General features: G+C 35.9%; 1 protein-coding gene across 3 annotated transcripts in view; it reads right to left on the reverse strand.

Annotated features, from left to right (window-relative positions):
- agbl1 (AGBL carboxypeptidase 1) overlaps window positions 1-15,151 on the reverse strand; it is a 206,172-nt gene that overhangs the window by 23,611 nt on the left and 167,410 nt on the right. For all 3 annotated transcript variants that reach the window (XM_082160183.1, XM_082160184.1, XM_082160185.1), the window contains one exon: window positions 13,280-13,456. In XM_082160183.1, the coding sequence (XP_082016309.1) occupies window positions 13,280-13,456 (177 nt within the window). The remainder of the gene's footprint in view (window positions 1-13,279; window positions 13,457-15,151) is intronic.

Consider the following 15,151-nt stretch of genomic DNA (forward strand, 5'->3'; position numbering starts at 1 on the left):
TATAAATGTCTTCACTGTAACTTTTGATCAGTTTAACTCATCCTTGATGAATAAAAGTATTGATTTATTTTATTTCTTTCCCCCCAAAAATAAAATTAAAATTCTTACTGACCCCTAACTTTTGAACGGTAGTGTTTAATGTTACAAAAGCTTTAGATTTCAGATAAATGCTGTTCTTTTGAACTTTCTATTCATCATAGCATCATGAAATAAAAATGTAAATAACTGTTTTCAACATTGATAATAATAATGAATGTTTCTTGAGCATCAAATCATCATATTAGAATGATTTCTGAAGGATCATGTGACACTGAAGACTGGAGTAATGATGCTGAAAATTCAGCTTTGATCACAGGAATAAATTACAGTTTAAAATATATTAAAATAGGAAACAGTCATTTTAAATTGTCATAATATTTCACAATATTACTGTTTTTTTTTTTTTTTTTTTTTTATCAAATAAATGCAGCCTTTAACTTATTTTAAAAACATAAAAAAATCTTACTGACCCCAAACTTTTGAACGGTAGTGTATATATATACATTTTAGGCTAAAATCTTAAGATTATAAAGAGATTCAATCAAGACATTATGCATCAGCTATGTGCAGTCAGTTGTTAACAGTCAAACAACATGAAAACAGTCATGATTACAACGTTTTTATTCCCCATATCATATTGATTCTTGTCCAAATAAAGTCTTTAACCTTGCCTGTTTCAACATTCAGTTTTCTGTCAGATTACGCCTTTCATAACATCATAATGATTACAGATTATTTCGTCACGAAGCAGCTGCACCTGCTCGCTCAAGCATGTTATTGGCGTGTGAACGCTGCACGCTTCCCCTGAGAAAGTGTGGCAGCGAATCCCCGTGAGCCCCTTCATTCACTGCAACCCTGGCCTGGTGAGATTGATCCCCGTTTGCCTGCAACGCAATCTCCATTAGAGACCATTCATTATGAGCGATCGCCGCAACCAAATCAAGCGAGAAAAAGGTGCCACAATTTTTTTCGATGAGCCACCACACTTATTTAGTCTGCATCTTTCACCCCATGTGATGCCTTCATCCAGTGCTGGGAAGACTACTTACCAATTGTAGTCCATTACTGAAGGCAAATTACATCATGGAAATTAATAAATCTATTACATTACACATTTTAGGTAATATAATCAGACTACTTTTTGATTACTTCTAGATTACTTTTGACCTAACTCGTATCACATTGATTTGACAAGGACCATATTAATACAAAACTACAAAGAATTTGTAAAAAAAAATGTGTTATCAACAAATACATACAGTATATGTCAGGGTTTGGGATTTGTTAAGGAATTGCAGGGGGTTTATAAATTGTAAAAACAAATATATATATATATATATATATATTAGACATTTTACATTAAAAGACATCATAATTTTAGAATAAAATACAACACTTATTAAAACAGATTTAATATTTAATAAATAGATAAATATTGTATTTGATTATGCTGTTTGGCTTCTGACTAGTGCGTGCAATTCCATAAAACTGCAAGACTTTTTGAACATATATAAGCAATAAACTTTTAAAAGGTACATTTAAAAAAATTAGTGATATTAAATGAATTCTGAATAATATACAGGCATGAATATTAAGCAGTCATGTTTAAAGTAATCATAAATTAAAAAAAGACACTGTAATATGATTATGAGCATTGTAAAATGTAATGTAATCTAAAATGTAATGTAATCTATTACAGGTTTTTAATTTTTGGAACCTGATTACATAAACCAGTTTACATATAATCAGTTACTAGCCAGCACTGGTTACATCCCTTCTTTCTCTCTTTCTCTTTCTCTTGCTGTAGAAAAGCGAGTCTTGGTTGTGAACTCAGCATGCCGGATGAGTCAGAAGTGAGCTAGCGTCGGCGCTAATACCTTAAGAGTCTCGCCACACTCTGGGGAAGCGGCCAAATTAATGGGAAGCCGTGTAAGGAAGAGAATGATGGGCGAGCAACACCAGGCACACCCACCTACACCTGACCTTTACGTGATCAAGAGACAGAGTACAAAAACACACACACACACACACACACACACACACACCGCAGACACAAACTCACTCTGTCAAGACCGCCGCAAACATAAACAGAAGTTTACCCGCAGCCTCCCTCCAACCGGCCAATGAGACGCTGAGGTGCCGAAAGCGAGGGAGAACTGCTCAGTATGAGTGCGGCTGTGTGTTCTGGGTATCGCTCTTCAATAATTTAAAGGCAAAACGGGGGGTTACATGTGTAGAATGCATAGAGCCTGGGCTGTTTGTTCGGAGTCGAAAATCGATTCTCACCATGTTTGCATTGAGAAGGCCACACTGATCATTTCAACTGACCCAAGGCCCTTTTAACTTCCTCTCGGATGCGATCGCTCATGTTAAAACACTTGTATGTTTAGAGAGGAAGCTGAACCCGTCAATGTTTGCATGCAGATAATTGCAAATTAAGCACAGCAAAGCAACTACGTCAAAAACGTTGTCAAGAACAACCATATCTTACATAGTTTTACATAAAAAATAAAAAATATATTGCAAATCGCTGATGAATAAAATGTTCCACAAGGAAAATGTGGAAGCAGTTATGAACAGTTCAGTAGATGTTCTTCAGATGTTTGTACAACATTCAGATTGTTTTGTGATATTTATGATTCAGAATGATGCGCATCTCTTAGGATTTCAGATATTCGCACACTATATTATTAGAAAGTTCCCACACTTTCTGCAGAATTCATTTCCATGACATTCAGTAATTTTTTGATGGATAAAAAAAAAAAAAAGATTGCACTCACAAAGAGTAGTTTCTAGAAAATACATTTTTTAGAGATTTCCTGACATTTTCATATTTTTCACCACAATATACAACTTGAATAACAATACAACAGACAGACATTTGAAGGTAACTGCAGTTTGTTACTGGAACAGTCTCACATAAATTTAGGTTGAACATTGGTTGTTGGCCAAGCATTCGCGTCTGCGTTTGCGTCCTTGCATAATGTGTCTTGCCTAACGGGCATCTTGGCGATGTATATGTATGCGTTTAGTGAATAAAGACATTTCCAGGCATCAGAGCTGATTAACTGATCAAAGAATGCAAGTAATTTGTTTTCAACCAGTTAACAACCGTTGATTTAACACTCGCTGAGGAACAAATAAAACAAAAATATGACTTGCGTAATAGATGAGTCCCAAACACAGACAAATATACACACTTTGCAAGCTCTTGTTTGCAAATTAGCCAATCTAAATCACTTTGTGCCTAGACTTTTTTGTGTGACAGAGAGAGGAAAATAATTAAATAAAAAGACGCTTGTTCACTTATGCAGCAAAGCGTTTTGGTCGGCAGGGGCAAATTCCTTGTTTATTGGAGTGACAGTTTTTCCCTTTGATAAGGCCAGAGTTGAGGAGAGCCAAGCAGGCAGCAGGAAGACTGCCAAAACCACACACAGGCATAGCAGCTATCATGCCCTTTCAGAGGGCCCAAGCCATTAGAGAGGTAAATTACCCCTCCTGATCGCTCTTATTAACTCTAAGCTAATCTCAGCGGCATACGGCTTGATCACCATGGCACTATGCCACTGAATAGACTGGAATCAATCGTAAGAAATGGCCCCGTGGCAGCAAATAAAAAAAAAAAATCTCGATTTTGGAGCGTTAATGTCGAATAGATGAAAGGACATTCATAGGGATGTGAAAACGACATCTTTTGTGTAATATAGCGTATAAAATATATTAAATATACGACAACATATCATGTACATAAAAAAAAAAACAGTGCTCAATACTGTACAAACAAATCAAAATCACTCCGGTAAAGGCCCCTTGACACCAAGGATGATAACTATGAAGATAACCGATAACTTTATTAGCCTCAACATCAATGCATGATGTTATTTTTATTATTCGTTCTTGATCTTGTTTTTGTCAAGTCTGGAAGTATAGAAAAGAAGATCCAGCTACTATGGTGGCAGATATGCTAATAACTTGTTCAGATGAAATACTTTTCAGATATACACCTGAAATGGTGATCACTAACAACTGTACATCTCAATTCCATAAATGACTTGCATTCTTCTTTTGAACCACAGAGGGCGATAGAGAGGCCAAAGTACTGTAGTGCAACATTCACTACATTTACTATTCCCACTAATTTAATCCACTGAATGAGTGAATAAAAATGTGTGAGCGAATTTGAGTGCACTTGAGGAGCTGCCGAACTCGAGACGCCATCTTAAAAACAGCAAAAGATGTCTGTGTACATTGATCACCACTGAAAAAAAATTGATCTTCAACAAATATATAGTCTGAACAACAAAAAAAATCTTGATTTTTATGGTTTAAGTTATGGATTTGTTAAAACATTTTTGAATGAATGAATTTGAAAAGGTGAATTTATCATGCTAACAGCTAACAACACGTTAAAGCTACTTGTCAAAAGAAGCTTCAAAAGTAGTGATGAAAGACTAATATATTGTGTCCAAAGGCTAATTTAAAGGGGTGGTTCGGGATTTTTGACATCGGACCTCATTTTTAAGTCAGCCTGGTTGTTATTCATCAGTGGAGACATTTAAAAAAAAAAATTATCCAGTCCTTATATTTGGATAGTTAGCCGATGCTAGGCTAGCGCGAGTCAATGGTATATGTGTTAGCCAGCCATTAAAAACCATTTTACCCACTCCACAGTGCACCAAACGCAAATCAATTATAACACTAGACTATCGATGTATATGTCCGTTGAGAGAATAATGTTAGAAATCAAACTTACCTTTCATCTCAATGATCCCAAAGGAACTAGTTTCTCAGCAGCTGCGGAATTTTACTTTGCTCCGGTTAGTAATGCGGCAAAAAGTAAACACAGAACAGAAGCGCACTGTAATCAGTGTACCAGCGGCAGGTAAATACACTTGCGTCATGTGTGTACCGGCTCACTCGGTTGCCTAGGTAATCAATATCACTCCGCTGCTGCTGTAGACAAGGCTTATGATTACAGGGAACAAATTATAACTAATGCAATGTGATGAAAGGTAAGTTTGATTTCTAACATTATTCTCTCAACGGACATATACATCGATAGTCTAGTGTTATAATTGATTTGCGTTTGGTGCACTGTGGAGTGGGTAAAACGGTTTTTAATGGCTGGCTAACACATATACCATTGACTCGCGCTAGCCTAGCATCGGCTAACTATCCAAATATAAGGACTGGATAATAAAATAAAAAAATGTCTCCACTGATGAATAACAACCAGGCTGACTTAAAAATGAGGTCCGATGTAAAAAATCCCGAACCACCCCTTTAACATCTTGCAGGTATAAAATAACGCAATTTCTGCTCCTAGATGTTTAAATAGAAATTGATATGCAGGATCTCTAAATTTTTTATTTTTTTTTATCTAGATAAACTTCACTAATCGACTCGTCATCCTGGCCAAATTTTTTTTAAAAATCAAGTTCCAAGTGATTTTGTACATTTGAATGATTTTATTGAATGTAACTTTGCTAATTAGCAAGTGACATGCTAATGTCACTGTCGGCATTTCAAATGACAATGATGTATAGCATCTGAACTGTCTGGTCTTGCGTCGCATCGCCCACTTACCTCCTGGACATATACACAAAACACACCTTTCTTCCTTTCAGCCTGCAATCATAAATCAATGACAAGTCACACAAATGCTAACTAGTGGCTACCTGGCCACTTTCAACCAAGTGCTTTATTTCCCCTGAGGCTTCTGTTGCTACGTCTTGTAGTTAAACAGTCAAGCAGGACATTTTTTTTTTTTTTTAGCAAAGAACTCTTTGGAACTGTTTTCCAATAGAGGCCCAAGCATATCAGAGCTCTGCTATCAAGCCTCAGTGTCATTGATGAAGTGAGTCATGATCAGAGTTACTGACTCAGCGGCTCCCTCTAGTTCTAAGCTGTAACACTGCACCACTGGAAATGACCTAACATGTGTTTCTTACACAATCCCTAGAAGAGAAACAGAGTAAAATATAGCTGCAAGCAGCAATTATCAGGGCCAAGCGCAAGACGACGATAAGACATGCCAACATGCTGCAGTGTCAGACCAACTGCAGCAAGGAGGAATTAAAGACATTTAAAGAGGATTTTAGGCAAAATGGCTGAATAATCATATATATACAGTAATTAAAAATGTGATTTAACGGTTTATCACTTTCGACCAATAGGTGGCGCAGTTACGAAATTGGTGTGGTGTGGTCAGAGTGAGGTGACAATGACACACACAAAGTTTGGCATTGCAGAGATAAAGCCTGAATAGTCATTTTGGCATCATGCCTCAACTTTGCTACTGTGGTATATACGAAAACGGTTTCGTCTATCGACACGAAATCCATAACATTTTGTCGGCACGGTCTGGAGATGATACGATTAAGATTTTGGTGAAAATCTGACAAATGGTCTCGGAGAAGTTCGAAAAAGTAGGTTTTAAAAGAAAATAAAGATGGCAGACAGGAAGTTTAGCTGACTATGACAAAAATGAAATCAATGCTATCTATTTTTCTAACCTTCGCCTTCTAACCTTTCCCGCAAGCGGTTCTATGGGCTGCCATAGACTTCCACACGGAATAAGAATAAGAACTTTCAGTGCTTGGCCCCTAATTAGCTCCTGTTTTTCTTAGATGATCTCTGAGAAATATCTGGAATATCTCTGACAGTGGTATATTATTTTGTATCCCAATGCTTCTCATCATTTATACTGGGATTTAAATCTAAGCTTTTTGGGGAAATTAAAAGTTAGTCAAATTGCAGAAACTGCTCAGAAAAATCTATTTATTTTGCTATTCTAGCATGATAATAAGATTTACTGCATATTATTATTAGCATTTACACAGTATTGTTTTATCATTACTGGCAGTCATTTCGTAATGTTTTTGTTAATTTTAAAATCAACAAATGAGCAAAACTATTTTCTTGCTAAATGCTAAATAATAAAGTATATATATAATACTAAATAATTTCGTCTTTCGCGAAGTCCTACATAAGCCGTGTTTCGTTGGGAGTGAAAGTCTAAAGAGAGTCAGGGTTGGTTTTGATCGACCATATGTTTCCTGTGGCCCCTGGAGTTTCAGCTAGAAACTTTTAAAGATTGATAATCATAAACTAAGTGGAATTATTAAAGATGATGTTAAAATTAAGCTCATGCAAACATCATCTGTTTATTCAAGCGGGACACATCCAGTAAACATCACACTTCCAAATCACGTTCCATAAATATGGTTTGTACATTGTGCCTAAAAATATAACAAATAGTCCCAAATCTATTACTCTGAGACAAAATGAGTTCTTAGTTCTTGAACCTTCTTTACAAAATTCTCATTTAAACAAAAAGCCAAATTAGAAAGCTGTGATTGCATTTGAATTATTTTCTTCAGAAATGTTAATAATAAGAGACACTAAGGAAGAGCCATTGTATCTCGTTTTTATCCAAGTGCATATGGGATTGACGACTTTTAAAAACATTATATTCTTTTTCACAGTCAAGTATACAGTATCAATGTTAATATCCATTTCATTTTAATAATATATATTTATATTTTATTATTTTTGAAGTAAAAATGTTATAATTTAAATAAACAATAACAATGAAAATACTTTATTATCAATAATAATAAATAAATAAATATATTTATTATTTATTTACTCATTTTCTATACAATTTATGCTTGTTATTTGCAGATTTTGAAACACACTATGTACTTTTTAACCCCATTGTATTAAAAAAAAAGTGCAGACAGCTTTTTTAACTTACTTGGACATGTCCATCTGTTTGTGTGTGTGTGTGTGTGTGTGTGTGTGTGTGTGTTCACGTGGTGTGCATCAGTGTGAAATGAATCCTCATTTAAAATCCATGCTCTCTTCCAGTAGACCAGGCAACTGACATTTCCTCTCATAGTCCTGCATGACACCATCATTTAAAATCAGCTACTGATGAATAGTGAATGGAAACAGAGACCCGACTCTAAAAGCCGGACCTGCAGCAATGATTTAGAGAGGTCTGTGGTGTTCATCGTTTGAAGTGCTCGCTTTCCCTTCACCTTGGAGAACATTGAGATGGAGACGCCGGAGGCATCCAGAACATCTAAGCGCATATCACACAACCAAGAGAGAGGAAGTCCAGACGAACATCGAAACGCATGAGAATTTCAATCTCGCAACATCTGAAGAACACTTAAAAAGAAGGAATTGTTTCATTTAAAACGATAATTGAATAAATAAATAAAAAAACATACATATTTTATCTTAATATATAAATAATATTTATATCGTACATATATGTTAATTTTATTATTCATTTTATCTACATTACATATACATTTTAATTTAATTATAATGCTTTATTCACAATATGATATATGAATGTATGTAATTGTATGAAAATATGTATATATTTTGTAAATCATTTAATTTTTATTTTATTATTATAATAATTTTTTATTATATACTGTATATATATATATGAAGACCTCCAATGCAAAAGCCTCTAAAAGCCACCTCTGTCAAAAAGGAGATAATAATATTGAGTGAATGCTCTCTCTGCACATAGTCTACATTTATCAAATACTTTCACTTCAAACTCATTAATCTCAGCCTCAGCCCATTCAGAAATGCCGGTATTTGGGTAGAAACCTATACATAAGAGCCTGATAAAAATGTTAATATTAAACAAAAACTTTAGACGGACTAAGAGGCTTTTGCATCTGAAGTCTTCATATATATATATATGTATATGTATATATATATATATATATATATATATATATATATATATATATATATATACACCTGAAAAAGCTCTTGCATGGTGCAACCACAGATTAAACTTTTCCATAGACTCATCTTTGGCATATAATTTAATGGAAGTTCTCAGCTGATTGTCAGACCTGCACACTCAGCACAGTCAATGTCCTCAGTTTGCTGCGCCTTGCAAAATATTGCCGTGGCCATAATTAAAACCGTCCTTTGATATTAATCACATATTATGAGAGTTGCTTTAATCAATTTGCAAACATCAAATTACTGTCTCGAGCATATGTTCCTCAAAATGGCTGTAGCCATCATTATTTCTTTTTTTTTTTTAAGAGATCCAATTAAATTTCTGGAAATCGTATGGGTCATAACTCCACTTACTGTCCTGAAATACAATTATCAGATCAGTCATCGTCTAGGAAAAGCCTCTCAGTGGCAGCCATAGAGCAGCCCATCCAAACAGTCAATCTGATTCATGTCTCCAGCCTGTCGCAGTTGATCCACAATTCACCTTGTATGACACATTTATCCCAAAGTGAACATGAAACTGAACTCACAAGCCATTTTCCTTCTAGAATGTCACATATTTTTGCAGTATGGGATACGATTTGAATTGATTGGATAAGTAAAACAAATACATGCCAGAATAGAGCCAGGTGATTGGAGGGATTAGGCCAAAATCTTGGTCTTGATGATGTCAGCCTTCATGGTGATGAAACTTTTTTTTTATTTGGACTAATGTGCACTGATGAATCGTTCACATATAGACATAAAAATGTGAATTATGAAAGAAAATGTTTCGTTTTGTTTAACATTATTTCGTTTTTTAGTTTATATGCTTAACTGTATAAATTCTTAAAAATGTATGAAGGCTCACCAAAACAAGCTACTAAAATATTTCCTACCATTGCTTTTCATTTCATGAAATAATATATATATATATGAAATGAAAAGCAATGTCTGCGCTGAAGCTCTGTTTTCAAAGTTTCTCCAACCTTCAAACAAACTATACCAAGTCTAAATATCTGACATTGAATCAGACAGTATTTACAGCCTATTACATGTCAATTTTAAGTTGAGGAGATAAATTACCCACTAAAAAATGTTCCAAGTTTGCTGCAAACTCCCTGTAGGCTCACTAAGCTAAAATTCTAACTTTGCTTCACAGTTTTGAGACAAAAGTGTTTATCCTAGCTGCGACTAAATTGAACCTAATCAGAATGTAGCACTCGGCATACTTAATTAAACGAACTTTGTACCAATTTCATCACGCCTCTCGTTTATCTTAATCCACGTGTTTCCTCAAAAAAACGACAATAGCTGATTAAGTTTAGAAGAGAAAGAAGTGCAAAGGAAAGGAAGTGGGGAATTTCATTCGGCAGTCTGAAATTGCAAAGCTAAGGTGATTAAAGGTGCCGTCTTTGTGATGCAAATGAGATTCCTTTTGAAGATTATCCTTCGTTTGGCAAAAGACACCACAGCTTTGAGTGGGAGACCATCAGAAAAGGTCCTACCGGTGTCATTGGCAATCTGGGAAAATGGATAAGTTTCACTTCCTTTTCTGTCCAGAGCAAAAAAAAAAAGAAGCTTGCCGCCCAAAGCTCAGATTTAGTAAGATGTTTCTTTTATGGTACAGGTGTAGCTGTCTATCTGATCAGGGGTTCGGCTAGGCAGTGATGACATTTCAGAGACAGCGTTACTCCGAATGACCCGGGCTCTGATTTACTGACTGAGAACGTAATTAAGCTTCGCTCCATTCCCGAATCCCAGAGCTCGTCTGAGCTGCTAATTGGCATGAATTAGCTGTGAACAGAGGGAGTTTCTATCCACTCCCCACTCTTTTCTCTCACTCTTTTTTTTTTTTAACGTTCCCACTCACACTAACTCACATTAAAGGACCCGGAGAGGGCCCACTTGAATTGGCTCCACAGTCTAATGGTCTGCCAGGTTCCTGACATCGGCAGTGAATATTAGTACAGACTTTTTAATCAAGAGACTCTCGGGCTGCCGCCCATTGCTAAAAGTACATGTACCAAAACATCTGGCCTGCCAGCTGCGCTTGTATGCCCCGCTCGTAATGAAATGTCTGATTTTCTGATCCATTAGTCCAAATCTATACACATTTAGAAGCTCATGCGTCCTGCATATTGTCCGATACGCTCTTCAAACACCAACAGGGATGCGGATTAGTCTGACAATGGACATTCGGATAGGTTCGGAAACACAATAACTGACTTTAAATGACTTATAGTTATAAATCGAATAAAATATACATTTATACATAAAAACGATATACAATATTAATTATAAAATAATAATAAATATAAAAAAGTTATGTTAATTGTGTTTTTTTAAATCTGTTTATAAAATGAGACTTTTATTTGTATTTAATTTAAAATCCAATTACATACTCTCTCTCTCTCTCTCTCTATCTATATATATATCTATATATATATATATATATATATATATATATATATATACAATATATACACACATTATATATACATAGTGTGTGTTTATTTATTATTATTAATATTACAGTATTTAATATTATATATTATATGCATCAATACAGTGTATTTTTTAGTTGCTGAAGTATTGAGTACATAAACAGATTTTTTTTTGAGAGACCAAGGCTGTTCCACAACCTACTGTTTTGAAAGAAGAAAGCAAAGTGGATCTAACCAGCACAGTGAGAGACATGGACGTTCCAGATGCACAACAAGACAAGGAGAACATCAGAGACTACAGTCTGAGAAACAGACCCCTGACTGGTGCTTGGCTGGCAGCTTCATTGAACAGTACAAACTAAACATCAACAGTCAGGAGAAGACTCCAAAATTTTTTGGGCAGACTGCCAGAGAAGATCTAACACTGACACATAAGAAAAAAAAAAGAAAAAAAACTGTTATTGAGCAAAATAACAAAAATTGGATGGTAAACAATTATGGATGGATAACTCTAAGGTCTTGTTAGTCAATCCTGTCTTACTGAGAAAGAATAGGGCTGTTCTCACCTGTCCACCTGCTAGCTGGCACAGATCCTGTCTGTTTTATTTGAGCTACAAGTCCCAATTTGACTGGCAATAAGAGATTAAACTTAATAAAATGTCTCCCTCAAGAGCTGACATTCTCTTATCAGACATTTCTCCTCAACCATTAGCACTTTCTGAAAACATTTTTCTTACTTGCAAAACCTTTAGAGGTGCAGTCCATGGTCAAGAGTAATTCGGCACCCTGTCCTTTATTAAAGGGCTGCCAGACCTCCCGGAACGTTCACAAATGTCACCGCGTTAGAATCACTCTACTTTGACTAAATCCCATCTGCCAGTATCGCTAATATTACCAAGTTTGGCCTGTACAACATGACTGTTTGCTTAGCTAGCTAAGTACCAAACCAAGCCCTTTTAAGGCAAGCCAGTTCACTCAGTGGCCATCTTGGGTAATGTCCCCAGGTAGCTATTTTCTAGATACTTCCTATACAATTGTACAATTTGTCAAGATAATTTTGCATTAGCAAATTAGCAATACAATCAAAATGCATATTTGTTCCATTTGTTTCTTATACTGTACCTGGTACCAAACCAGGCAAAAACTCATTTCTCTTTTCTTTTCATAAAAGTGAAAAAAAGAAAGAAAAAAAAACCTTCTGGAAGTTAATTCTCAGGGAAGCTGATACGCAGGTATCTAGGCTACGATCTGAAAACCGCATGTGGCTAAATAAGCAGGTTAATGAATGATTATTAAACTTGTAGATGGGGCGAGGATGAGTAGATAATGAATACCTGGGAAAACGAGGGATGGTCCCTCAGACAGCATCATTAGAGAAGAGGATGGCTGTGGGAAAGCCAGATGGAGAATGCCAACGGATAAAAAGAAGGTCAGATTTAAGCTAGGCGCTTGCAGCTAATCTGATTATAAATGGAGTATGGTATGTTTCAGCCACATTAAAGGGATAGTTCACCCAAAAATGAAAATTCTGTCATTTACTCTCCCTCAAGTTGTTCTAAATCTGTATGAGTTTCTTTGTTTTGTTGAAAGCAAAAGAAGATATTTTGAAGAATGCGTGTAACCAAACAGTTGCTGTTTCCCACTGACTTCTATAGTATGAAAAATAAATACTATGGAAGTCAATAGGGACCAGAAACTATTTGGTTGCCAACAATATCTTCTTTTGTGTTCATTAGAACAAAGAAACTCATACAGATTTAGAACAACTTGATGACAGAACTTAATCAAGTTGGAGAACTATCCCTTTGAAAAGTTACATTGTATGAATATGTGGAAGCCTCTAATACTTTTCTCCATCACTTGATCATCATTAGTGAATGAGATGGCGATCTTTGCACTAAAATTCTGCACGCAAAAGTGGCACAACCGTTTCGTGAACCCTCTGACGTTCATCGAAAAACTACGAAGTACAGGAAAGTAAAAACACTAAACCGTGTATTCGACTGACCCTTTCATCTAAAATGGCTAACCTTGTAGATGCCCTGATTGCAGCCGTTGTAAGTGCTTTCCATGGTGTAGCTTCGGAGAACACCGATCTCCCTCCAAACGACCACCCGCGCTGTGGACGCCCGAGACTTCTCCACCAGATAGTTGCAGTTGTTGAAGGAGAACGCAGGTGCTATTCTGTCCAGAGTTTTTGCGATGGTCTGTCGATACAAACAATGCATACGGTTTGAAAAAGTATCATTGTATTTGCATTTTTATTCCACTGTTTTTAGTTCTAGTTTTGTGTATATTTAGTTTAAGAGACTATTTTGCATAGATGGCAGACATCAGACAGACAGCAGCCAGCGATGCCATGTTTTTCACATTACAGATTCCACAGATTTACATACGCATTTACATGCCTATCCTTAAACTCAATTCGTCACAGCCTGTATGTTGGGGAGAAACTTCCTTGGGCACTAAACTGTTATTGAGATCTCACTCATTTGTGTAACATTGACAAATCAACTTTGTTTCAGATGTTTCTCCTAAAATAGAAGTAATAATAATATAAATGAATGAGAATGAACATATAGTAAAGACTATAGAGTTGTGAAATTAATGTGAATAAGATACACTATCAGGCAAAAGTTTGGGGTTAGTAAGATTTTTGTAAGACTTAAATATTTCTATTCACCAAAAATGTATTTAATTGATCACAGGTGAGAGTAAAGGCATTTATAATGTTACAAAACATGAAAAACTTAAGATTATGGTTTCCACAAAAATGAAGTAGCACAACTGTTTTCAACATTAATCATAAGAAATGTTTCTAAAAAAGCAAATCAGCATAATAAGATGATCTCTGAAGGATCATGTGACACTGAAGACTGGAGTAATGTCATCACAGCAATCATTTACTTTAAAATACGTTACGTTTGATAATTTCAGGAGAATTTGATAAGAAATGATCATATTAAACATATCACATTTTTGATTGCAGACTGGTCTCTTGGCAAATCTGAGCACAGTTTGAGACATTATTTAGACTTGGGTCGGTTTGAAAATCTGCTGAGCGATGTGACACAAATCACAGCCAAGCAGAACATATTGGGCCCTATTTTAACGATCTGAAACGCAAGTGTCAAAGCGCAAAGCGCAAGTAACTTTGTGGGCGGGTCTCGGCGCTGTTGCTATTTTCCCGGCGGGATAAATGACTCTTGCGCCAGGCGCAAATCTAAAATGGGTTGGTCTGAAGTAGCTTCATTATTCATAGGTGTGGTTTGGGCGTAACGTGAAATAAACCAATCAGAGCGTCATCTCACATTCCCTTTAAGAGCAGATGCGCTTTTTCCATAGCGGATTGCTATTGTAACGGCGGATTTGCCAGGCGCGCGCCAGCAGCGGTTCACAGCAGAGGAGAGCAACGCTCTCGTCACGGCCGTAAAAGAGAGAAGTTACATTGAAATGGAGAAACCCACCCAAATTAACTTCGGTTAATTTGGGTAAATGTGTAAGCTAGATGTATGCTTTTATAATAAATTGTTTATCTATCTATCTATCTATCTATCTATCTATCTATCTATCTATCTATCTATCTATCTATCTATCTATCTATCTATCTATCTATCTATCTATCTATCTATCTATCTATCTATCTATCTATCTATCGTAATAATGTATGATTTGCAAAAATGAAAACTGCTGCTTCTGTGTAGATGAGAGAATCAAAGTGCGCGTTGTGCACACGCTACATTGATTATGGCCAAGCATGCACCCTTAAAATAGCCTATGAATAACATGCGCAACGCGCCACTGACTTTAAACAATTTTTTCCTGGTTAGTGGCGCAATTGTTTTCTAAACCTGCAAAATAGCAAGAAGGAACGTTTGCGCCGGAACACGCCTCCTCTTTGC

The sequence above is a fragment of the Leuciscus leuciscus genome (assembly GCF_965113295.1).
Source record: "Leuciscus leuciscus genome assembly, chromosome: 25".
NCBI classification, from domain to species: Eukaryota; Metazoa; Chordata; class Actinopteri; order Cypriniformes; family Leuciscidae; genus Leuciscus; species Leuciscus leuciscus.